This window comes from Pteronotus mesoamericanus, unplaced genomic scaffold (genome assembly GCF_021234165.1).
Source record: "Pteronotus mesoamericanus isolate MK-2021 breed Mesoamerican mustached bat unplaced genomic scaffold, CSHL_Meso_final scaffold_85, whole genome shotgun sequence".
Classification (NCBI taxonomy): domain Eukaryota; kingdom Metazoa; phylum Chordata; class Mammalia; order Chiroptera; family Mormoopidae; genus Pteronotus; species Pteronotus mesoamericanus.
Window position 1 is genome coordinate 39,491,908 of NW_026555329.1, and position 27,751 is coordinate 39,519,658.

General features: G+C 35.6%; 1 protein-coding gene across 1 annotated transcript in view; it reads right to left on the reverse strand.

The window, feature by feature from the left end:
- Window positions 1-27,751, reverse strand: part of COG5 (component of oligomeric golgi complex 5) — a 338,428-nt gene that overhangs the window by 91,095 nt on the left and 219,582 nt on the right. Inside the window, exon 11 of the mRNA XM_054564649.1 lies at window positions 21,557-21,638. Coding sequence (XP_054420624.1) covers window positions 21,557-21,638 — 82 coding nt within the window. The remainder of the gene's footprint in view (window positions 1-21,556; window positions 21,639-27,751) is intronic.

Genomic DNA, 27,751 nt, shown 5'->3' on the forward strand with positions numbered 1-27,751 from the left:
GGCTGGGGGACCAGGTGGGTGAGGCTGTAGCTGCCAGACCCGGCGGTCCCAAGTTAGCATACAAATAACCTGGAGAAACAGCTAGGGAGCGAGACAGAATGCACAATCCAGGGTTCCAGTGCAGGATAAAAAAGCCTCAAAACCTCTGCAAGTAGAAACCTGTGGGTATTGCGATGGCAGGAGAAACTCCCAGCCTCACAGGAGAATCTGTTGGAGAGACCCCTGGGGTCCTAGAATGTATACAAACCCACCCACCCGGGAATCAGAACCAGAAGGGCCCAATTTGCTTGTTGGTAGCAGGGGAAATGACTGAAAGCGGGCTGAGAGCCAACCAACTGGCATTGTTCCCTCTCGGATCCCATTCCCACAGACAGGTTCACAAGTCAGTTACCTGGGTTGCCCCACCCTGGTGAATACCTAAGGCTCGGCCCCTTCCAACATAACTGACACATTGAGAAAAAGAAATATGGCCCAAATGAAAGAACAGATCAAAGCTCCAAAAACAGACAAAGCAATGAACAGAGAGCCAACCTATGAGATGCACAGTTCAAAACACTGGTAATCAGGATGCTCACTGAATTGGATGAGTATGGGTGCAAAAGGGAGAAAGAAGTGAAGGGTTTGCAAAGTGGGATAAAGAAAAACATACAGGGAACCAATAGCAAAGGGAAGGAAATTGGGACTCAAATCAACAATTGGGAGCAGAAGGAAGAGATAAACATTCAACCAGAACAGAATGAAGAAACAAGAATTCAAAAAAAATGAGGATAAGCATAGGAACCTCTGGGACAACTTTAAACGATCCAACACCCGAATCATAGGGGTGCCAGAAGTAGAAGAGGAAGAGCAAGAAATTGAAAACTTATTTGAAAAAATAATGAAGGAGAACTTCCCCAGTCGGGCCAAGGAAACAGACTTCCAGGAGATCCAGGAAACTCAGAGACTCCCAAAGAAGCTGGACCCAAGGAAGCACACACCAAGGCACATCGTAATTACATTACCCAAGATTAATGATAAGGAGAGAATCTTAAAAGCAGAAAGAGAAAAGGAAATAGTTATTTGCTAAGGAGTTCCCATAAGACTATCAGCTGATTTCTCAAAAGAAACCTTGCAGGCAAGAAGGGGCTGGCAAGAAGTTTTCAAAGTCATGAAAGGCAAGGCCCTATATCCAAGATTACTCTATGCAGCAAAGCTATCATTTAGAATGGAAGGGCAGATAAAGTGCCTCCCAGATAAGTTCAAGTTAAAGGAGTTCATCATCACAGAGCCCTTATTATATGAAATGTTAAAGTGACTTATCTAAGAAAAAGAAGATCAAAAGCTATGAACAGTAAAACAGAGGTGAAGGGGGGGAAGAAGAATGGGGGAAAAGGTACAGGGAATAAGCAGCATAAATAGTACATACAAAATAGGCAGGGGGAGGTGAAGAATAGTATAGGAAATGGAGAAGCCAAAGAACTTATAAGTACGACCCACAGACATGAATTAAGGGAGGGGGGAATGCTGGAGGGATGGGGCGGTGGAGGGGAATAAAGGGGAGAAAAAAATGGGACAACTGTAATAGCATAATCAATAAAATATATATTTAAAATGAAAAAAAAAGAAATAGATATATTGAATAACCTTATTACCTATTGAACTTTTTAGTTAAAAATCTTCCCACAGTGAAAATACACAGGCCCAAATATCTTCAGTGGTAAATTCTATCAAACAATTAAAGGAAGAATAATACCAATTGCCAACTCTTTTATGAGATCGACTTTACCCTGATGACAAAACCACGAACATAACAGGAAACCAAGTAAACAAAAGAATAATAGCCTTCATGAGTGTAGATATAAAAATTTAGCATATACATATTGTCCAAGAATGTATAAAAAGAATAATACATTATGACCAAGGTGGGTTAGCCTAAGAATTCATGGTTGGTTTAACATTTAAAATCAATGTTATCCATTTTAATAAAGATGAAAAGTATGTGATCATATAAATAGATGCAGAAACAGCATTTGAAAAAATAAAATGTTAATTCCTACTAAAAATTCTTAATCTACTAGAAGGGAATGTTCTCAACCTGATAAAAGGCATCTACAGAAATCCCTGCAGCTAATGTGATACCTAACAAGTCTTACTGATTTTGTCCCAAAATAAGAAAACAACACTTCTATTTAACATTATCCTAGAGGTTCCAGTCAGTGTAGTAAGACAAAGAACAAAACAAGACAAAAAAAAAAAAATTCAGCTTGGAAATACATAAGTGATACCACTGTTTTATTCACAAACATGATCATCTATGTAGGAAATCTGACAGAATCTACAAAGAAGCTACAAGGATTAATAAATGAATTTAACAAGATTATAAGATATAAGATCAATGTGTAAAACTCAATCATACATCTATGTACTAGCAATGAACAATAAAAAACTGATAATAAAAATAATATAACTTATAATAGTATTAAAATATGAATACTTAGGGACATATCTGACAAAAATATATGAAAGATGTGAACACTAAAAACAGAAAAAACAGTGCTGAGATAAACTAAAGAAGACCTAAATAACTGAAGAGACAGCATATTCATACTTTGGAAGCCTCAATGTGGTTAAAATATAAATTCTCCCCAAATTTATATATTAAAATCAATGCAGCCTTTCATTCATAGAAATTGAGAAAAGTAAATCTAAAATTCATATGAAAATGCAAAGGACCTATAATAACCAAAAAGAATAAAATTGAAGAAATAATACCACCTGATGACAAGATTTATAAAACTACACAAATCAAAATATTATTAGTGTAAAGACAGATACAGAGACCTATGACACAAAACAGAAAGTCCAAAAATAAAACCACACATATATAAGAAAACCAAATTTTGACCAAGGTGCAAATGCAACTTAGTGGACATTGGGCACATCTCAACAAAGGGTATCGTAACAATTAGATATCTATATGAAAAAAGACTTTTAATTCATACTGTGCACCTAATAGAAAAATTAACACAGGAAAGACTCACCTAAATATATAAAACCTAAAGCAACAAATCTTCTACAAGAAAACTTGAGAGAATCTTTCTGTCCTTGGGTTAGGCATGATATAAACCCAAAAGTATGATCTATAAAGCAATAAATTTATAAACTGAATGTTATCTAAATTAAAAGCATCTGCTCTTCAAAAGATACCTAAGAGAAGGAAACAAGTCCCAGGGTGGGAAAATAAATTTTCCATATATCTGATAAAGGATTTGTATCTAGCATATATAGAAAACTGTCAAATCTCAATAGTAAGAAAAAAACGTAATTTTTAAAGTGGGACTTTTATCAGATAAGGTATATGAATGGAAAATAAGCACATTAAAAATTGTCAATACCTTCAGTCATTAACAAAATGCAATTAAAGCCACAATTAGATATTACCATATACATGTTAGAGTGGCTAAATTAAAAAAAAAAATCAAATGGTGGTGAGGACAGAAAAACTATCTGCTGTTGATGGAAAGAAAAAATTGTATAATCATTTTGTGAAAGTCTGGCATTTCCTTAAAATGTTCAACATATACCTACCATATGGTCAAACCATTCTTACTCTAGGTATTTATCCAATAGAAATAGAAATAGATGTCCTTATAATGACGTGTATATGAATATTCAAAGTACCTTTATTTGTAATTGCCAAAAATTGAAAATAACCCAAATATCCAACAACAGGTGAATGTATAAACAAACTCTGGGACAATGGAATACTATATCCAGCAAAAAGACAACACTACAACAGGGATGAATCAAAATATTGATTCAGAATGCAGGCTGTCTGTATCACTCAATTTGTACAAAGTTCTAGAAAATGTAAACCAGTACATAGTGATAAAAATCAGATCAGTGTTTGCCTGGGAAGGAGAATGGAGGTGGAAGGGAGAGGAATTACAAAGCGGTACAAAGGTAACTTTTATGTCCATTGATCTTGACTATTGTGATGGATTCATGGGGATGCATATATATCAAACTTACCAAATTGTACACTGTAAACATGTTCAGTTTACTGTATGCCAATTATACCATAGTAATGCTATTTTTTAAAAATTTTTTATTGCTTGATTTGGGGGTGGGGAGAGAAGAGAGAACATCGCTTTGTGGTTCCACGTCCACTTTTATGCATTTATTCATTGATTCTTTCAGGTACCCTGAGTGGGGATCAAACCTGCAACCTTGGTGCATCTGGATGATGCAGTTGTTTTTTTTCTTTTTTTTTTTTAAATATCTGAGGACTTCTTTGAAATCCCTCCTCCCCTGATGAAGAAGCAATCTACCAAAGCCCTGAAAGTCCCTACACATTTCTGCAGGATATGCCAATAATGGGGGGCCCTGATTGTTTTTTATTCAGGCCATCTATCAGGTTCATATTTGTAGCAAGCAATTTTGAGAGATGAGGTAGCTTCTCCCTGTACACAAAGAGCAAGCTTGCTCACTGCTTACTACAAAAGTGGTAGGTTTTCACCTGCAAAAGTCACTCACAGCATGCACACCAACCATTTGGGCCCCATATTCTGTCTCCCATGAGACTTGGAGGCATAGGGAACCAACACTATTTTGAGGCTCATGCTCCTTGCTGTGCTGTAATAAAGTCCTTTTGCTCTGATTCAGGAGTCTTATGTCTTTTAACAACATTCAGCAAACTTTGGCAGGCTAGCCAAACCCTATTCCTTTGGTTACTCTCCCATAAACAATCTGCTTTGCCTTCTTGACATGCACCACAATCTCTCATTATATTTATCTAAAGACAGTTTCCCCTACTTGACTGTAAACTCCACTAGGATAAGAACAATGCTTGTTCTCTTCAATGCATATTTGGTACTCAGCACACTGCCTGAAATAGTAGAAATTAAGTAAATATTTATTTTTGTTTTTTAAAATAAAGATTATTTATTTATTTTCAGAGGTGGGGGGGGAAGAGGGAGAGAAACACTGATGTGAGAGAGAAACACTGATTTGCTGCCTCCTGCACACACCCCAACCAGGAAGTGAACCTGCAACCCAGGCAGGTGCCCTGACTGAGAATTGAATCCACAGCCTTTCAGTTTGTGGGATGACTCCCAACTGAGCCACACAGGCTACAGCACTACCAGCTATTTTGGAACAAATCATAGACATCAGTACATTTTGTTATGAAGCAAGGGCTTGTTGTCCAACACACACAGAAGTCAATACTATGAGACACTGGCTTTTGAGAAAAGACAAAGCTTTCTCGCCAGGCCGAGAGGGAAGGAGACAGGAGGCAAAACTCAAATCTGTCTCTCTGATCAAGGGTTTGGGGTGGAATTTAAGGGGTTAGGGAAAGACGAGGTGGGTTGGTATGTGGAAGTGCTGGTGGGACAGGCTTCATTGAAAGAGCTTTGGAATTTGACCACGTGTGGCAAGATATGGTTAAGGGACTTCAGCATCAGATCTTCCTGAACAGACCACTCGCTTCTAAAAGGGTCCCTGTGTTCAAGTTCTGGTCATGCCCTGATCTTTTGGTTCTGTGGAAGGGAGAGAGACTTCGGCTCCAGGTATAACTGGAGGTCAAAATTCTCACATCTGCACCTGCTTTGGCTGCATAGCTTGTGCTTTTGGTCCATTGTCTTTGAAAAGCAAACTTAGTATCTTGTTAGAAACAGGATGGGAGCAGTTTGAGCTGGTTCAGTGGTTATAATTTCATCCATAAATATTTCAGCATGTATCTCTAATAAGTAAAGACTATTTTAAAAAAGCAGTTTTATCACACTTTATAACAACAATCAGTGCACACATTCACTTGATTGACTTGTGATATTTTTATAGTTGGTTTGATTCAGTACCCATAAATAGTCCATATATTAGTAGATATACCATCAAGCATGGTCTATAGTTCCTTTTTATTCCTTCTAATTCTTTGAGAAACTGGGTCATATATTTGACAGAGTTTTCCACAGTCTAGATTTTGCTGATTGTACCACTATGATCCCAGTGTTTCCTGTAAACTATAAGTTGGATCTCTAAAATAGGGCATTTCAAACTTGGCTGCCCATTAAAACAACTTGGGGAGCTTTTAAAAATCCTGATGCTTAGGTCTAGCCCTCCCAGGCTTTCATGTAATTGCAGCCTAGGCTTTGGGATTTTAAAACACTTTTCAAGTGATTGTATATTTATGATGGGGGGAGGGGAGAGAGAAAAATTGAGATTGCTTATTCCATTTATTTATGCATTCATTGGTTAATTCTTGCATGTGCCTTGACTGGGGATCAAACCCACAACCTCATTGTATCAGGACAACGTTCTAACCAACTGTGCTACCACTGTGACAGATAAGAGGTTTTGATCAGATTCCTGGTTTTATAATTTCTGACAAGACTACTGATATGTAGTATCTGAACTTGTATACTGTTTGTGTTTTTTATATTAGCAGTCATTAATAATCATTGATTATATCCACTAGGAGATTTAAAAATAAAAATGTTTTATCATTCTTTGTGCATTTATTACAGGTGATATTTTTATAGATACTTCTGCCATCAATTATTTGGTTTCTTTGAGATATCACTTGTTTAGGAAAGGCAGAAAAAAAGTTTGATATTTTCCCCTTTATTTACCATTTTTCAAAGTAACAAGTAAGTTTCATGTATCATCAAAAGTACCCACTAAGTATTTCATTATGAACTCAGGGATTTAGGCATATTTTATGGGTTTCAATCCCTTGTGACTGTTATCCTATTGATGTTAAACTTATTCCATCTTTAGTAGATATCTACTCAAATTGCTTCCTGAGTCCTTTTAATACAATCCTAATAGTCTTTGGTATCTTCCTTGCTTTAGGATACAGGGTTACAGAACTGCCCTGAGCATTTCCTGCCCCAGACCCAGATTCAGTCATTTCCTCAAGGAACCCTAGTTTCTTTTAATGGGAAATCATGTTAAAAACCACAACATGGGTATAAGAGAAGTTTAGTACTGTTGAAATGGTCACTATTTCTAGGCCTTTTCCATGGACAGAAACATAAAATGTATGGTAATCAAATTACATATTTTTAAAGAAAAATATATCTACTCAGGTGATCTCATTTTACACTTTCTTCCTCTCACGTTGAAAATCCTGATTCACTATGATATCAACGTAATTATTCATTTACTTTATCCCACACCACATACACAGCAGTCTGAGAATATCAATAATACCATCAATCACATGATTATTGAAAAAGAGTTCATGGGGTTTTGGAAGATCTTGTCCTTGACATTTACCCCAGTAGGTCTACAAAACCAAATTACTGTGTTTTAATAAAGTAATGCAGTTAAATAAGGAAAAAGTAAAATGAAGAAGTTCCTCTCTATGTGGTTATGCCACCAGCTGGACACATACTTACATTGAGATTTGCCTTTTTACTTTTGATTTTTAGTAATTTCTTCTTTCATTTTACTTTTGTTTTATGGCTATATAAAATATTTATATAACTTCAAAGTTAAATCTACACAACAAAATGTATTTAAAGAATTCTACTTTTTATCCCTGGTCTCTCCAGTGTATTCTTCACACGCACCCCTCCCCGCTCCTATTGGTAACCATTTCTATGGATTTTAAGGTTTATCCTTCTACTTCTTAAAAATATAAGCTCAGATGTACATGTATTGATACTACACCCTTTCCTAGGAAAACAACAGCTCACTGTACACATTTCTCCACTTCATTTTTTAAACTTAATATATCTTCAGGATTGCTCTTTAGTGATATCTAAAGATATTCCTTATTCTTTTTTTGTTAAATTCCTCATTCCTTTTCATAGCTGCATGGCTTCCCATTCTATGAATACACCATAGTTTAACTAATCCCCTAGCAATGATCATTTGACTGTTTCTAGTTTTAATATTTCAAATAACAATGCAGTGAATAGCCTTGTAAAATATGTATTTTCACATTTTTGCTAGTGTAACTATAGAATAAATCCTATACTGAGTAAAAAAGCAAATGCCTATATAATTTTGTTAGACATTCACACACTCGCCTCTGTAAGGTTTGTATGCTAATGAACTATGTGTGAGAGTGACTGTTTCCCCATATCCCCACAGACTTGCCAACAGTGTGTTATGAAATTTTTTCATTTTTTGCTAATTTTATAGATAAGAAATGGTGTCTCTGGGTACTTTTATTTTTCATTTCTCTATTTATGGGAGACATTGACTGTTTTTTCAAATACTTAAAGAGGTATCTACATCTTTAAGGTTGTTGGCCTTTTTCTTCTCAGCTTTTTATAAATGAGGGATACTAACGCCTTTTCTTCGGTGTAAATTATAAATGTTTTTCTAGTTTGTCATGTCTTTTTATTTTGCTTATGCTTTTCTTGCCATGTAAAATTTTTAATATAATCAACTGGCAATCTTTTCTTCATTCTATATAATAAAAGTTAGAGAATCTTTCCCAATTCTTAGCTTACTCTTATGTTTAATTCTAGCACTTTAATAGTTTCATAGTTTGCGTTAAATTATCTTTTATGAGTGATGTTGCTCAAGCCTTTCACCTACTTCACAAACCAGTACCTCGGTCTCACCGCCCCCTGCAACAGCTGTCACTCTGTTTTCTGAATCTATGAGTCTGTTTCTATTTTACTGGGTTCCACACATGAGTGATAAGTGATATCACTTGGTGTTTGTCTTTCTCTGATTGGCTTACTTCACTTAGCATAATAAACTGTAGGTCCATCCATTCTGTAGCAAAGGTAAGGCTTCCTTTTTTATGGCTGAGTAGTATTCCACTGTATAAATGTACAACAGTTTTTTGATCCACTCATACACTGATGGGCACTTAGGCTGCTTCCAAATCGTGGATACCGGAAATAGCTCTGCAATGAACAAAGAAGTGTGTATACGGGTATTTTTTCAAAACAGTGTTTCAGGTTTCTTTGGATATATCCTCAGAAGTGGAATTGCTGGGTCAGAAGTCAGTTCCATTTTTAATTTTCTGAGGAAACTCCATAATGTTTTCCACAGTGACTGCACCAATCTGCATTTGTCCAAAAGTGCACCAGGGTTCCCTTTTTTCCACATTCTTGCCAACACTCGTTTGTTGATTTATTAATGAAAGTCACTGTGACAGCTTTGAAGTGATATCTCATTGTGGTCTTAATTTACATTTCTCTGATAGTGACATTCAGTATTTTTCATATGTCTATTGGCCACCTGTATGTCCTCTTTGGAGAAGTGTCTATTCAGGTCCTTTGCCCATTTTTAAACTGGATTTGTTTGTTTGTTTGGTGTTGTTTGAATTCTTTATCAATTTTTGGATACTAACCTCTTACCAGACTTATCATTGGCAAATATGGTCTCCCATTCAGTGGACTGTTTTTTTATTTTGTTGATGATTTCCTTTGCTGTGTCAAAACTTTTTAGTTTGTTGTAGTCCTATTTATTTTTTATTTTGTTACCTTGCCTGAGGAGACATAACAGAAAAAATATTGCTACAAGAAATGTCTGAGATTTTACTGCCTATGTTTTCCTCTAGGTGTTTTATAGTTTCAGGTCTAACACTTAAGTCTTTAGTCTATTCTGAGTTTATTCTTGTGTGTGATGTAATAATTGGTGGTGTAGTTTCATTTTTTTTTGTATGTGCCTGTCCAATTTTCCCAATACCATTTATTGAATAGACTATCTCTACCCCGTTGCATGCTCTTCCCTCCTTTGTCAAATGTTAATTGACCATATAGGTGTCGGTTTATTTCTGGACTCTTGTTCCACTGATCTGTATGTCTGTGTTTATGCAGTACCATGCTGTTCTGATTGTTATGGACTTGTAGCATAGTCTGTTATCAGATAGTGTGATACCTCCAGTTATGTTCTCCTTTCTCAAGATTGCTAAGGCTATTTGGGGTCTTCTTTGGTTCTATATAAATTTGTGGAATATTTGTTCTCGTTCTGTGAAATATGCCATTGGAATTTTGAGAGGAATTGCACTGAATCTACAGATTGCTTTGGGTAGTATGAACATTTTTAATGATGTTAACTCTCCCTATCCATGAACACAATATATGCTTCCATTTATGTGTATCTTCTTCAATTTCTCTCTTATTCAGTATCTTACAATTTTCTGAGTAGAGGTCTTTTACATCCTTGATTAAATTTATTACTCCTAGGTACCTTATTTTTCTTGTTGCAATTGTAAATGGGATTGTTTTCTTAATTTTCCTTTGTTATAGTTCATTATTGGTGTATAAAAATGCCACTGATTTCTGAGTAATAATTTGGTATCCTGCTACTTTACTGAATTCATTTATCAGTTCTAGAAGTTATTTTGGTGGAGTCTTTAGGATTCTGTATATACAGTATCATGTCATCTGCAAATAATGACAGCATTACTTCTTCCTTTCCAATTTGGATGCCATTTATTTTTTTTCTTTTGTCTAACTGCTGTGGCTAGAACTTCCAGTGCTATGTTGAACAAGAGTGGAGAAAGTGAACATCCCTGTCTTGTTCCTGATCTTAAGAGAAATGCTTAGTTTTTGCCCACTGAGTATGATGTTGGCTATGGGTACATTTAATTCTTTAATCCATTTGAAATTTACCCGGATATGTATGAGACTCACTGGAGACTTTTACTCTTTCTATCTCACTCTACTCTTCAACTCTGAGCACTTTATCCATTTCTCTAACTACTGGGTCCATTCATTTGTCCACTCTACCAATCTTCATGGAGGACTTCTTAGTCTTATGTTTACTTTCTTCTTTTATCTCAATGAAAACTCTTTCATATATTATAATTGACGATATGAAATCCTCATCGCAAAGAATCAAATTAAGGTATAAAGAAAAAAGTAAAAATTATTTGATATCCTATTATCTTATGATAATCATCCTAACATTTTTGCATCATTTCATGTCCCTGTTTATCATTTATATATACTGTTTTTTAAAAATTTTTAATTATTAATTTTAGAGAGGGAACAAGGGAGAAAGAGAAAAACACTGATTTGTTGTTCCACTTATTTATGCATTCATTGGTCTTGTATGTGCCCTGACAAGGGATTGAACCAACAACCTTGGTGTTATCAGGATGATGGTCTAACCAACTGAGCTATCTGGCCAGGGCTGTTGTTGTTTTCTAAAGGCACTTCATATTAGGGTCTTATTTAGCTTATAAGTAATTACTAATTTCTTAATGAAAAGCACTTTCATTTTCATAGTTTGTTTTCTCCTCAGACTTCCACTTAATTCTTAAAACCTTTGAATATTAATATAACACTTTGGGATCCAGTTCAACATGCCTATTATGTATGTATTGAGCACTGTACACTGTGCTAAATGATAGGAATATAATATGGAACCAAGTTACACAGAGGGCAGTTTTACCTAGAGCCAAGTGGAAAATACAGATAATCAAGGACGTGAGCCATTATAATGCAGTGAGGTAAGTCCTAAATTGAGGACATATAGAAGTTTTATGGGAGCATATAGAGGGCGTCATACACATAATTTGAATGTATGGAGATGGAAGTGCCTGAAACACTTCATTTCTAAACTGAGACTGGAAAAATGAGTCTGAGTTACCGGATGAAGGGGAGGATAAAAATATGTGTTTCAGTATTTGTAAATACTGAGAAGACAGAGGGTGATTCATTCAAGAGCTAAAGCTCAAGTACAGAGATGAAAAACTCGAGTAAAAAAATGAGTGCTGAAGAAATAGGAAAGGGCCAGAAAAGTCATGTTTGGAATGTGTCCTGACAGTAATGTGGGAAGAAGAGTAGAGGCAGACCAGTGCTCCCAACGTAACAGTTAAAGAAGCCATGCATTCTTAAAAATTAAAGCTGGCTGAAGCAGAAAACCTCTGCTACAGAAGAGAAAAACTGGCAAAGCTCTTACTGGTTCATGGGACTAGACTGAAAATTTTGAAACTCTGGAAGTCTCAAAGCAAGTTTCCCATGGAAGATTTACTTTATTTATGGAGTTGCAAGTAAAGCTGATAGCTAGGCCTAAAGCTTGCAAGAGCAGATATAAAATGCCCTTCATATTTACGGAAACATATCTTAGGAAACAAGAACCAGCCTTGGGGAGAGAATATGCCACAAGCACAGGCAGGTCTTTCTTTCCATAAAGACGTTCACAAGATTCTGAAATTTCATGAGGTGGTGGGCTAAAGAGCCTGTCTGGAAACCTGCGGTTGGCAGAGCTAGGTCAACCTCAGTACTTCAGGGCTGAGAAGTCAGAGACCTACTGACTTCTTAATTAAAAGCCTGGGAAGCCCTGGCTGGCGTGACTCAGTTGGTGGGAGTGTCATCCTATGCACCAAAGGTCTCGGGCAGGTTCCATTCCTGGACAAGGCACAAACCAAGGCTGTAGGTTCCATCCCTGATCGGGACATGTGAGAGAGGCAACTGATTGATATTTCTCTCTCACATCAATGTCTCTCCCTCTTTCTCCCCCTCCCTTTGCCTCTCTCTAAAGTCTATAAGCATGTCCTCAGGTGAGGATTAAAAAACTAAAGCCTGGGAGACACATGCCCAAGAAAAGGGGAGAATTAGAGATAAACTAAGTCTATGTACAACTAGAGTATCAAAGGAAGATAGAACAATTCAACAAAATACTCCAAAATATGTAAATAAAATCCTGTAACTCAGTATGACAGACAGTTCTATAGAAAACAGACACTTTGTAAAGGAGCATATCCAAATGGCCAATAGAACATACAGAAAAATATATATCGTTAACCACACAAACAAAAATTAAAACTATAATGTGATTTGACTAAATGTCCACCAGAATAGCTAAAACAAAAAATACAGAAAATACCAAATGTTGACAAGGGTATCAACTCTCATATACTGCCAATGGGAACTTAAAGTGGTATAACAACACTGGAAAACACTGGCAGTATCTAAAGTAAAGCAGAACATACACATACTCTATCACCTACTGTATTAGTTTCCTACACTTGCTGTAACAAATTACCACAAACTTGGTGGCTTAACACAATATATGTATTATCTTGCAGTTCTAAAAATTAGAAGTACAGGATACAAATTTGGTCTCACTAAGCCAATAGCAGGGTGTCAGAAAAGCTGTGTTTCTTCTGAAGGTTCTTGGGGAGTTTTTCCTTCACTTTTCCACTTGCCTACTTCCTTGGCTCGTGGTCCCCTTCATGCAATTGTATCACTCTGACCTCTGTTTCCATGAACATCTCCTCCTTTGTTGAGTTCTTAGGCTTTTATTAAAAAGCACTGACATCTTCTCTTCCCTGATTCCTCCCTCTTTCCCTTCCTCCATTCCTTTCAACAAGCACTTGTTGATGCCCTATTGTGAATAAGGTCCTCTTCTGGCCATTAAGGACACTGCTATGGTAAGAACAGCATTACCTTTCTTACAGGGATTACCCTGTAGTGGGGTGGGGGTATGGTGGTGGCAAGGGGAATGGGTCCAGATATGATAAAGTGAAATACTGGAGAATGATAAGAAATATGGAGAAAATAAAGCCATGTAAAGGGGAGGAGATATTCTGAGAAAAACATCAGATTACAAAGAATTACATATTCATTTGAAAGAGTTCAAAATGGTAATGTTTATTTTGCTTGTTTCTTCTTTTTTAAAGATAGTATGTACTCATTTTTAGAGAGAGGGGAAGGGAAGGAGAGAGGGAGAGAGACAACAATGTGTGGTTGCCTCTCATGCATCTCCCACCAGGGGAACTGGCCCGCAACCTGGGCATGTGCCGTCACTGGGAATCAAACCAGCAACCCTTTGGTTCGCAGGATGGCACTCAATCCACTGAGCCGCGCCAGCCAGTACTTTTTTGCTTGTTTCTACTGAGACTTAAAAAGATGTGTATCATAATCCAACAGGTTGGTAAACAAATATTATTATCTGGAAACTACAATAGAAAATAACTGACACAGAGCTTCAAAATCATCTTGGAAATAACTATCACCCACAGATAATTAAAGCAGCAGATTTCCTATAGAGGATATTTTGAATCTTCATGGTGATAGGTTCAGGCCCCTTAGCTTTCCTGGTCAAGTAATTCATTGTTTGTCAAACCCCTGGATTCAATTTAATTGTATCTAGAATACTTCTTTTTCTAAGCAAGAACATTTATAAACAGAGAGAACATGTTTCTAACTAGAAAAGTTTCCCTTTAGATATTTTCTGTCCAAATATTACTTACTCGGTGTGGGGTCAGTAGGTATGGCCCTTCCTCCTCCGTGACTGAGGGCTGGTGAGGCAGCTACTGGCCAGAAGGAACATGTATTGTTTTGGGAAGGGATTGTAACTCTGTCCTTATCTCTTACCTCCTTTTGGGAGCAGCTTCTTGTCCCGTGACTGCTTTTTGGCCCGTTTACAAACTGAGGTAATGGAGGTTAGAGTAATACAAAGGACATGTACCTCCTTTGTCTGAGATGCCTTATAATCAGCCTCAGACTGAAGGAGGTGAGGTCTCTCTCACGGATCCAGCCCTGCTGGTGCACTCTCCTGTTATGTGTGAACAGCACGTCCACATTGGCTAGTGCACTGCGTGGTTATTTTTTGGAAAATCACGAACACATTAGCTGCTCCCTGGATTGCAGCCCCTGTGCTACACTTAGACAATCTGTTACATTGTGTAGAATCTTCAACTGTGCAGATGGCTGAACTTCCTTAATATTTTGTGTCTATAATTTTAAGTACTACAGTACACATCAGGGACTGTATGTGCTATGTTAATAGAAGGTGCTTTGCAAACAAAACACAGGTTACTTTGGAGTTCTCCCAAAGGTACTCATTAAAGTAATACTGCTATAGAAGTATCAAACCACTCTGAATATGAACTGTCAATGGGATTTTTTTTTAATCCTAAACTGAGGACATGCTTATTGATTTTAGGCAGAGGGAGAGGAAGAGAGGGGGAGAAAAACACTGATGTGAGAGAGAAACATCAACCAGTTGCCTTCCATATACACCCTGACTGGGGACCAAACCCGCAACCCAAGCATGTGCACTGACCAGGAATCAAACCTGTGACCTTTTGGTTTATGGAATGATGTTCCAAACAACTGAGCCACACCAGCCAGAGCTCAATGGGATTTTTTGCTTAAAAATGTTATACTTCCTTTCAGCAGTTTCTTTGACTAGAAAGATAAGTAGTTTCTTATCTTTGGTCCCATAAGACGAGAACTGAAAAATAAATACTGGATTTGGTAATTAAGAGGTAGCTCATTGCTTACTTTAATTTCAGTAAAGTGGTGGAAAATAGACAGAGTGCACCTAGTTGAGAAATAAACAGAATGAAAAAAGAAGTTTAGATAAAAAAGGAGAGATTAAATTGTAAGAAAAATTCTCTAGTTTGTTTTCATTTTTATTAGATTACAGCAACTTGAATGGGTTTCTATCTCATAGGAAGAAGTTTTTAAAAAGGAGAAATGCAGGATAGAAAAAAGAAAAGAAAGAAAGAAAAGTATGAAAAGAAAAGTATGAAGAGAAAAGAAAAGTGCTGAGATAATGGGGTAGACACAGCAAGTAGGCAAGCCCTCACCAGTAAGTGGGTGGCCCTGAAAGAAGAACAAGGCCCACAGGGAGGAAAGGAGGCTTTTCTTTGGGGGGAGGGTACAAGATATTGAAAGAGTTTCCTAACATTTCCTGACATTAACTGTCCTGAAGACCCAGGAAATAAGACTGACAACTGAGAATAAACAGAATGGGAAAACAGGGGTCATGTAAAGAGTGTCAAAAGTTTGTAACAGTTAAGAAAATAACAACGCATATGACCAAAGACAAGTAAATGACAGTACCATTAAACATACATACACACCATACAGTGTTTTGAAATGACCTTTTGTCACTAGGCTATCACCTGGGAAACGCTACTGTTCCCAAGTATTTAAACAATGTCACAAGCTACGCTTGCTTACAGGAACTAAGGTAAACTGCTAAAGGTAAACCTCGGCATCTGGAGATAGCTTAGGCAGTTCAACGGCAGAACCAGCCAGCTCCAGACTGCTGGAAGCAGAATCGCTTCCTCCCCCTTTGACCTCTGGAGAACTTGTCTTCATTACCTTACTAAAAATCGCGCCTTGTGGGGAGAGATGCACATTGCTAGGCACAATTAGTACCATGTGCAAACCAAACTTTCAGGACTGGGCATACCCCAACGCTTCCCAGTTGTTGGCCCTTTTCTAAGAGCTCTCCACCCTTATCACTGCCCCTGATCCCACCACATACTCTGTTCCCTTTGTAGGCTCCTGAACCTCCCCAATTCAGGGAGAACATGATTTTACAACATGAGTTCACACTTCTCCATTCCTTGATCAAAGAATAAAGTTTCTGCTCTGCTTTACCAGACTCCACCTTGTTCCACTGGTGGGAGAGGCACTGAGGGGAAGGACCTTAGTCTGGGTCCCCAACTCAGAAGGACTGATTACACTTTTAATCATTGTTCTTAAAACTAGGTGAGGGACTTCTGCTTCTGATCAAGATGAATAACAGGGACCAGAATTACCATTCTATCTAAAAGAATCAAAACCCAAAACACACTTAACATGATGCAATAAAGACACAGTGCTCCTTAATATCATGCACTAAACAAAGACAGTGTTCCTTGAGGGACAAAAACAAATGAAGTAAACCCTACCATCGCCACAGTAAATTTCCCAGCAGGAGTCTCCAACTTGGCAGAAGGAAGGGGAAGAGACCCCTCCACCCCTCCTGCCCCAGAGACCAGGAAGAGAGAAGCCCTAGAGTACACAGGAGAGTACACAGCATAAGGAGAGAAATGCAGAAATCCTCAAGAAGTTCGCCTTAAGTATTCAGTAAAACACTAATCAGCACATGCATGTGGGGAAATTTCCAAAGTCTGGGAGAAAAAAACTCTACAAGGGTTTAGAGAGATAAGCCTGTTACACAAAACTGGTAAGAGTACCTGTTCCCAAAAGCCAGGCTGGAAAACCTGAAATTCTGTCTTTGGTAAAGTACCTAGAAGAGTCCGGACTCAGTAGTGGGAAATAATTAGCCCTAGATTAAACACTGCTCAGGTTCCTTTTTTAAAAGAAGGACTCAAAAGGACCAAAATGTTTCTAAGTAACTTGAGAGTATTCAAAATAAAAATATTTACAGAGAGACAAAAATATCCAGTACAGAAAAAGTAAAATTCATGTTTAATACTCAAATCAAAATTATTAGACATGCAAAAAGTAGGAAAAAATATCTGTGGTGACAATAAAATACAATCAACCAGACCCAGACTTGACATTGTGATCAAATTAGCAGATAAGTAAGTTTCCATTCCAGCCCCACTCCCTAGAGTCACACTCTCTTAATATTTGTGTGATTTTGGATGAAGTTTATGTTATACAACTCCTACTAAAAATGTGATAAATCAAATGTGCTACATACTGATATTGGAATGTTAAAGGTTTAAAACTTTTCAAGTATGCTAAAGGCTACTTTTTGGTACATTTGTGTCATATTGAAGGAAGAAATAGTCAAAAGACAAATTAAATTTAATTCAAGAAATAAAATACTGACTATAACAACTCCAAAGTTTAAAAAAAGTTTTTAAAGTGATAAAATGTATTTTTAATGAATGCCTGAGAGCAGATACACTGCAACAGCCATAAATGATATTTAACATTTGCTTTCTTTTATTCTAAAAACTGAGGTTTTAATAAATTTTGTAATTATCTTACACATTTTGTGAGTGTATTTATTCTTGTATTTTCTTACTAGTATATTAGTAATTATATTCTATTGAACATAATGGTTTACGATGTGAAGAAAACTTCATGATGACAACTGTTCTCATGAAAACCTATTGTTTTCATAGATGAAATTAAATACTAAAAGGCTATACATATATAATATTACATCAGAATATTTTAAAATCTACCTTCTAAAATCATGAATTTTAACTTTCAAGCTGCTCATTTAGTTGGAAACTTAATAATTATTGAATCAAAAACATAAATATATAGATGTTATATCACTATTTTACCTTTTTTTGTATGTTTGGAAAAATGATAAGGTAACCACAGCTTGCAGCTAAAATACTGCCTATATAAAAAGTTTTGGTATGAACACTTAAATTACTAAAGGAAGGTTTAAGCTAATAATCTCAAATTGGACTTAATAAACAAAAAAATGAGCAAATCAAACCCAAAGCAAAGTGTAGAAAATAAACAGTATACATAAGAGCAAAATTCAATAAAATGGAAAACAGGAAGTAAAGGGAAAAAACCAATGAAACCAAATGTTGGTTTCTGAGAAGAAGAGTAAAATTAATAAACTTGTAGTCATGATTATTAGGAAAAAATAGAATGAATTACTGACATCAAGAATGAGACATGGAACGTCACATCAGATTCTACAGACATTCAAAAGATAATAAGGAAGCATAAAGCAACTTTATGCCAATAAATTAGAAAACTTCAATAAACTGGAAAAATTCTTTGAAAGACACAAATTACTAAAGCTCATTCAAGAAGAAACACATGAAATAATCCTGTACCTAAGGAAAAGTTGAATTTGTAGTCAAAAGCTTACCACAAAGAAAATCCAGCCTCAAGTGACTTCTTTGGTGAATTCTACCAAAGATTTGAGGAAAAAATAATACCAATTCCACACAAACTGCTTGAGAAAACTGAAAAGGAAGGAATACTTCCCAACATAATTTCTTAGATTTTCATTTCCCTGATACTGAAACTGGAAAAAGATATTACAGAAACTAAAGATCAATAGCTCACAGACATAGAATCAAACTTTTTTTGTAAGCCAACAACATACATATATATAAAGAGGATAATGCATCATGACCATGTGGAGCTTATCTGAGAATGAAGTCAATGTAATTTACAGTATTAACAGACTAATATAACTAAAACCATTTGATTATCTAAATGGATGCAGAAAAGCACAGAAAAAAATCAACAACTTTCCAAATAAAAACTCTCAAACAACAAAAAATAGAAAGAACTTCATCCTGGTTAAGGATACCACTGAAAAATCTGCAGTTAAGATCATAAAAAAGGTCCTGGCTGGTGTGGCTCAGCGGACTGAGTGCTGGCCTGCAAAACCAAAGGAAGGGTTCCTGGTTCGATTCCCAGTCAGGGCAAATGCCTGGGTTTTGGGCCAGGTCTCCAGTAGCAGGTGCATGAGAGGCAACTACACATTGATGTTTCTCTCCCTCTCTTCCCCTCTCTCTAAAAATAAACAAATAAAATATTTTTTAAAAAAATCATATAAAGGTTAACTGATGGTAAACAGGTAAAAACTACTACAATTCTACATTATATTGGAGGTATCAGCCAGTGTATTAAGGGAAAAAAAAACAAAAGTAAACTAGATTGGAAAAGAAGTAAACTATCTTTATTCACAGACCATATGATCATTAACGTAGAAAATCTTTTTTAAAAAATCTCCAAAAACTGCCCTGGCTGGTGTAGCTCACTGGATTGAGCGCCAGCTTGTGAACCAAAGGGTCGCTGGTTCAATTCCTAGTTATGGCATATGCCTGGGTTACAGGCCAGGTCCCCAGGAGGGGGCGCGCAAGAGGCAACCACACATTGATGTTTCTCTCCCTCTCTTCCTTCCCCTCTCTAAAAATAAAGTTTTTTTTTTTCAGGTGTCCAAAAACTACTAGATCTAATAAGTAAGGTTAGCAAAATCAAGGATATGAGATCAGTACATGAAAAAATCAAATGTATTTCTATAATCTAACAAAGAACAATTGTAAAGGAAATTTTAAAAACAGTACCATTAATAATAGCTTCAAAATATACAAAATCATAATAAATTTAAGAACAGATTTCCTCAACCTACAAATTGAAAACTATACAACATTGATAAGGGAAAATGTAAAAAATCTAGATCAACAGTAAAATACAGCACACGCATGAATCACAAAACTCAATATTGTTAACATGTCAATTCCTCACAAATTGCACTATGGAGTCAGTGCAATCCTCATCAAAATCCCAGGAAACATTTTTATAGGAACAACCACCTTATTCTGAAATATCTATGAAAATGCAAAGGATCTAGAATATGCAAAAGTATTTTGATAAAGAAGATAAAATAGGACAACTTAACACTTTAGTAATTAAAACCACATGGTATTTATACAAATATAGACATGCAAAAAAATGGAACAAAACACAGTCTAGAAACAGTTTTACTTATATGGAACCACACAATTTTCAACAAAAGCAGCAGGGCAGTCAATAGGCAACTTTTAGATCCATATGCAAAGAAATGAACCTTAAGCCATTTTGAACCATATTCAAAAATTAACTATAAATGAACCTATTAAAACTTCTAGAATAAAGTACAGGAGGAAAGAGCTCTGGCATTGATTAGACAAAGATTTCTTAAATCAAAAATTCACCCCATAAATTATAAATGAAAGATTAATAAATATGACTTTATCAAAATTAAAACTGTTGTGATTTGGAAAATATGTTAAGAAAATTCAAAGGTAAACCAAACACACGGGGCATATATTTGTAAAACATACATCTGAGAAAGAACTTTGAATCTAGAACATATAAAGATCTCTCAAGTCTTAATAGTAAGAGAACAAGCAATAAACAAAAATTAAAAGCCAACAATTTTGACAAACATGTAAACAAACTCATAGAATTTTTTTTGCTTAAAATTGGTGATTTTTAGTGTATATAAAATATATCTCCTAAAAAGCTCACACAAACAGGTGCCTAATAGAGGGAGATGCGCAGTATTCTCTGAGTAAATGGAGTAAATCAGCCCTAAATAAGCCCTCTCCTTAAGTTCTATTTGGCCGCACATTGCTGAAGGCCTCTTCTGGGCACAAAGCCTTGCTGCGCGCTGCTTTGGAAATAGAACTAGGGAGGTAGGTAACATGGTTTATTCAACCTATGTTGTCAGTGACTAATTTCCATTTTTTTGCATGTTTATGTATGTATAAATGTTTCTAAGTAGTAGGTACTTTCAGTAAAAGTTTGTGAATAAAAATGTAAGTACACACAAAGTCTCAAAATGCTTTTAAAAAGCCTAGGTACCTTCAATACTCTTACATTCAGTGATTATATTTGCTAGTTTTGTATTATTTCATTGTTTAGAACTACCCTGTACAATTATTTCATGGCATAAACAAATTAAGAAAGTTTTGCGGATCATATTTTGATGAGCAACTTTTAATTCATGATGTGGGTATTTCATCTGCTCATTCATTAAAACTTCATGTTTAACTATAAGAAAAAAACTATAAAGTCTTTCATTTTAATATTTTTTTAGTTAGGAAAATAATTCTACAAGCATTAACTAAATACTTCAACATCAATTGCTTTACACCCTTTACACACAGGAAAAATTCAGACACAATTATGAAGAATTAACTTATTCTTTGGACAATTTTATTCAAGATACTATTTGAAAAGGTAAAAAAAATGAACTTACTGCTGATATAAATCTAAATATATGGCTAACCTAATAAACCACAATTAATATGGAGTTTTAAAAAGATGCAAGTTTTACAAACCAATAGAGGAAAACTTCTTGACATTAAATTATAAAGTAACTAACCAACTTTGAAATGAATTCGCAAAATACATAGTGTACTTACAATCTGTTGCCATTTGAAATTGAGAATGAAGTGCTAGAGTCACCGAATTCCAAAACGTGTACAAAATTTCAGACTGTCCATCCTGTGACCCAAAAGGATGTATTCATTAATTTTTCAAAAAATTATAATGGGTAAGATATAATGTGAAAATTTATTTAAAATGTATTGAAATAAAGATTTCTAAGACATCCATCAAACAACAGAATTATTAAGGGCCTAAGGAGAAATATATAGATGACTGAAATCATATTTCACATTCAGGTGTTTAAACAGTCATTATCCTGCTCTGATACTCTCTGCTACTTACTGGCTGCATGAGCCTGGGACAAGCTGCTTACTCATTCTGTGTCTCCTTCCCATCTGTGAAATGGAAATGGTAACAGTACTTACACTGCAGGATTATTATGAAGATTTAAGAAGTCTATAAAAGTTAAGTCTTGGAGCAGTTTCTGATATATAATTAACCCCCAGAGAATGTTTGTTATTACAATTTTTGTTATCACCCTTTGATGTAAAAAAGGCAATTTCTGTAAAAATAACAAAATGATGGACAACACATGCTTATACCAAGAATAACCACCAGGATAAAATTCATCAATTAGAAGAGAGTACTGTCTGAAACAAAGATTGAGTGTTTTCGTTTTTGTTTTTTAAAGTATTATTTGTTAAATCAAGACAAAATACTTTAATACTTGAAACAGAATTACACTTCTAGAAATTTTATTGAGTATTTTTAAGGTACTTTTACACATGTGTGGTGTACAATGTCAGACTGCCAATATTCTATTTTTGAAGTACAAAAATGACAATTTCACATGGTTCACCTTAATAATATCAGTACAATTTGCCTAATGTTCAAATGTGACTACTGTCACAAAACAGAGTAATAAAGTTTTGGTTTTGTACTTGTAACAATGGAAATTCTAATTTTCAAGGATATAAATTAAGAAAATGAGCAACAAAAAATACTGATTTCTCACTTTTCTACATATGCACACTTCTATTTTCATTGCAATTTGTTTCTCTTTTTAATATGTATTTTGCTTTGATTTCTGGGTATGGTACAATATTAAAAGGGCAAATCAAATAACTGTTAGTTTCTTATGCAGTTATTTAGACACCCAAGATTTTAAACACTATGTGCACTGTGTATCATGTGCTTAAGTATATGTGTTTCAGCATTTTAAAGGATTATTGCAATACACCACATTAACAGAATGAAGGACAAAACTGCATGATCATCTCTACTGATGCACAAAAAAAGCATTTGATAAAATTCAACACCCTGCCATGATAAAACCACTCAACAAGCTAGGAACAGAAGGAAATTACCACGTCATAATAAAGGCAATCTGTGAAAGCCCACAGCTAGCATCTAATGGTGAAAAACTAAAAGCTTATTATCCTCAAGATGTGGACAACTTGATGACTCTATATACTTTCACACACACACACACACACACACACACACACACACACACACACTTAAAAAAGAAAACTAGGATCAATGTTGTATAAAAATCAATTGCAAAAATCTCAGATGTGAAAGCAAACTGATTTCAACAGTGTATTTAAATCATTATTTTAAGTATCTACCTAAACAAGTAGAATTTAGATCAGCAACGTAAATACCATTTAATCCTATGAAATCTATTAATATAATAGCTCAGTGTCTCCAGTAAAGAAATCTACAGCTGAATGAATTATCAAAAATATATAAATAAAACTTCATGAATAAAATAGAATATGAAGATGTATAAAAAATCATTTCACTTACATTTTCAAATCAAATTATCCTATGAAATAATTGTTCCTAAGCATGTTGAAATAAAATGTATTCAACTAGACTTTAATAATTCAACTAGATTTCAACTGGAAGGATATTTGACATTAACCTATTAACAATCTACACCCAATACCATCTTTCCTCTTAGTCCATCTGGGCTGCTGTAACAAAAATACCAGGAACTGGGTTGCTTATAAACAACAGACATTTCTTTCTCACAGTTGTAGGAGCCGGAAAGTGTAAGATCAAGATGTTGGCAGATTTGGTGTCTGGTGAGGACCAGCTTCTTCACATACGGCCATCTCCCTATAACCTCACACTGTGGAACATAGGATCTCTTGGTTTCTTTTATAAGGGTATTTATGGAACTTCAACATAGGAATTTTATGGGGACACAAGCATTCAGACCGCAGCACGTTATTAAGTTCAATGCAATCATGCTATCAGATCCATTCTGGAAAATGTTTGCAATTAAAAAAAAAGTTCTTGGCCTTGTTTCTTAATTATAAGTAAAAACAATATTATAATTTCAACTTTCAAAAAGATGAAATTTGGACCTTTGGGTGAGATCAATAATTAGAAAATAAAACCAAAATCAGATATATTTTATACATATAAATCAAATAAGAATAAAATACACAGGAATACTAAAACATTTATGTTTGCACAAATATATTTAGAATTACAGCTTGGTCTTTGCTTTTGTCATTGATTTTTACATCATTAAATATATAAAGAGAAACTTAGAATGATAATACTTACAAAGAACAGATTTCAAGGCATATATTATTTAGTTTCTCTATCTTTATAATATAGAACTACAGATTTCCTAGCTCAAATATATTTGATAGTCTTACTGCACACAATATAAGGTCCAAAACTTCAAGCTAACATTCTTGTATGAGGTATGGTGGAAGGGTTGAAGTAAGATAACCTTGACTTACAACCAAGGTCTGCCACTTATTGGATCTACAATGATGGGCAGGTAAGGTGCTTCATCTTCTTAAGCTTGTAAACTATAGAAACAATAGGGATTATAATACTTTATAGAATTTATTTATTATATACCTTAGACTAGAGCTTGAAGGAAGATCAGAATTCACCATACAAAGAAGAAGAGATGACTAGAGATGTAAAAACCATTTTCTAGCCTCTGAATACATAGTGAGCATTCAGGAAAGAGGAAAGAATGACAATGAAAAGCAAGGCAAGGATTAGATCAAGTAGTGTCTTATTCATCACATAAGAACCAGTCAAACATTTAAGGGTTTAATGAGCAAATACAATAGTTAAGCTTGTGTTTTATATAAATCACAAATAGTGTCATGAGGAAGTCATGAGCCTGCAGGCAACAAGGTAAGTTATGAATTTACTAAAAAAAAAGCTGATAGGACATGATGAGCAGACAAATAAATTTACAAAGGATTGGGACTAGGTATATTTGAGTAGGACTAACAGGGGTGTCCAACTCCTGGCCCAGGGTAGCTATGAATGCGGCCCAACACGAAATTGTAAATTTACTTAAAACCTTTTCTTGCTCATTAGTTTTCATTAATGTTTTTGTATTTAATGTGTGGCCTAAGACAACTCTTCTTCTTCCAGTGTGGCTAGAGATGCCAAAAGGTTGGACACCCCTGGCAGAAGATGGATACTGATTAACCAAAACGTACTTTAGGAAAAGCAGCAAGTAGACAGAGAAAGATTAGTTCATCTTGTCTTCTTTTAGAATCTGTGGGGCACACAAGTAAAGATAATCCAGTGACTACAACCCTCTTGCTTAAGAACAAGACCTAAGGTAAAGAAATATATTTAGGTATCAGTATTTGGAGATGGTAGGAACTGTTAGCATGTGTGAATTTTTCCATAGGTTGTATGTGGCATCAGAAGAAAAGAGTATTTAGGATGGGTCCCAGGGGAACAGCATCACTTGAAGGTTGGTAGAGGAAAGAATTGAGAGTAGAGAGAGATGAGTAGGTGAAGATAGTTACTTAAAAAAAGACTGGCTAAAGTTAGTAATCGTTCAATCTAGGTGACGGGCACAGAGATTCACTGTCCTATACTTTAGTTCCATATTTTCGTATATGTTTGAAATGATATAAATAAAATATTTTAAAAGGAGGTATAGGTAAAAACAGACTGAATCAGTGAAGTACTGAAAAGATGGAATAGAGTATCTGTTGTAGACAAAAAAAGGGTTGCAGGGGTGAGTGTGGCTCTGTAATAAATCTGACAAGTCCAGTGATCAAAAGTAACCTCACAGAGTTACTTTCCTAACTGGGCAGATCAGGGTGGGTAGTCTTGTCCCAGGCATATAACCTCTCTAGTAAAACATTTATCTTTACCTTAAGCAAGCCCTGTCTATTTTCTTATGCATCTAGGGTATTAACACACCTTTGAAATGCTAGAATAATCCTCTTTTCAGACCCCCCAGAGGGGTAGACATCCTCAAAAGAATGCATACTTTGTTGCTTAACCTGTAATCCAGTCCCTGCCTTGCCTTCTCCCATCTTCATGCAATGTTCCTTAAATCTAAATGTATAGTATAAAAAGAAACTGCAAAATTGTCATTCTCAGGATCATTTGACATCTTGTTTCCAGACATGTTGTTAGTTTGGCCAAACTCTTAAAAAAATTCTCTAAAGGTCGGACATTCCTTACACGGACATTGTGGAGGAGAAAAGCATTAAGCAGGAGTAGTAATTACCTCAGTGAAGTCAGCAGTGAGTGGAAGGATCTAGTAGTTGGGTTATTAGAATGCCTTTATCAAGAACAGTCTGCTGGAGTGCAAGATTTGTATCAGTGATTTGAGGCAACAGGGAAATCAGTGATTTGGGGCAACAGGGAAAAGAAACAAAGTAGTTAACTGAAATCTGAGCACTAAGAGAAGAAAGGCAGGTGTAGGACCAAAGATCAGGGTTTTGTTTTGGTTTTAGTTTTAAATGGTAGACCCCGAGAGGCTAATTAATGTCAGAGAAAGCAAAGAATTTCCTAGGAGAGGGTAAGATGTATTGGGTGGGCCAAAAAGTCCATTTAGTTTTGTTTGTTTTTTTTTAAAGATTTTACTTATTTATTTTTAGAGAGAGGGGAAGAGAGGGAGAAGGAGAAACATCAATGTGTGGATGCCTCTACTGGGGGCCTGGCCTGCAACCTAGGCATGTGCCCTAACTGGGAATCAAACCAGCGATCCTTTGGTTTGCAGGCTGGTATTCAATCCACTGAGCTACACCAGTTAGGGCCGTTTAGTTCCTTCCATAAAATAAAGACATATTTTTCATTTTCACCAATATCTTTCTTGATTTGGATATTTTGAGTAGGTCGGCTATCTCCCACAGAGTATAAGTTGATTTTTCTCAATTACTGTCTTGATTTGATCACTCTCAATTTCAACTGGAGCATCATTCAGAGAGAAATCTCTAGCATGAAATTTCACAAACCACTTTTGACATATTCGCTCAGTCACAGAACCTTCTCCATACACTGCACAAATTTTTTTTTGTTTCACTTGCGTTTTTACCCTTCTTGAAATAATAAAGCATAATATGTCAAAAACATGCATTTTCTTCCATCTTCAATATTAAAATGGCTACACAAAAATTCACCAATTTTAATTAGGTTTTTTAAAAATGCACGCTGACATGACAGCTGTCACAATACAATCTAACAAAATTGTTTCACATGAAGTTAAAGAAAACTAAGTGCTACTAGAGCCATCTTAGAGAAAAAACCAAATGAACTTTTTGGCCAACCCAAATACAGAATGAACAACAAAGCAGAAGGATAAGTCTGAGAAAAGGAAAAGAGAGTCTACCTCTACCTTTGTGATGAAAGGTGGAGATGAGGATCAGCTCAGAGAAAGAGCTTCTGTCAGGGTGCTTAAAGAGAGGAAGTCAGCAGGAGGCAGGGAGAAGATTAAGCAAAAAGTTGACACTTGAGGTCTCTGTGCAGCGATCATGTAAATAAGAAAGCCTGCGGCCTTGATCAAAGAAACCAGCTAGATATGAATTTTAAATTAACTCAATCATTTTCTGGATTCAAAGCAAAGGGATCCTGGTGAAGCAAATACAAGGCAAAGAAATTAAATTCTCTTTGCTGAAAAATAGCCTTCAGGGAGAAACACTTTGCTGTGCCTGAATACAAAAGAAGGAAGACAAAGAAATTCAGTAGAGATTGCAAGATGAGCACTACAGAGCAAAATGAGAGAGCCTACACACCCAAAAGAATTTGTTAAAATAAAAATGTAGGCTTTTATTATATGTATATTCTTTATGTCTCTTTGAACATATTTATGGTACACATTTTGTTTAAAAAAAAAAAGGAGATGCACCCTGACTGCTGTGGCTCAGTGGACTGTGTGCTGGCCTGTGAACCAAAGGGTCGCTGGTTCGATTCCCAGTCAGGGCACATGCTGG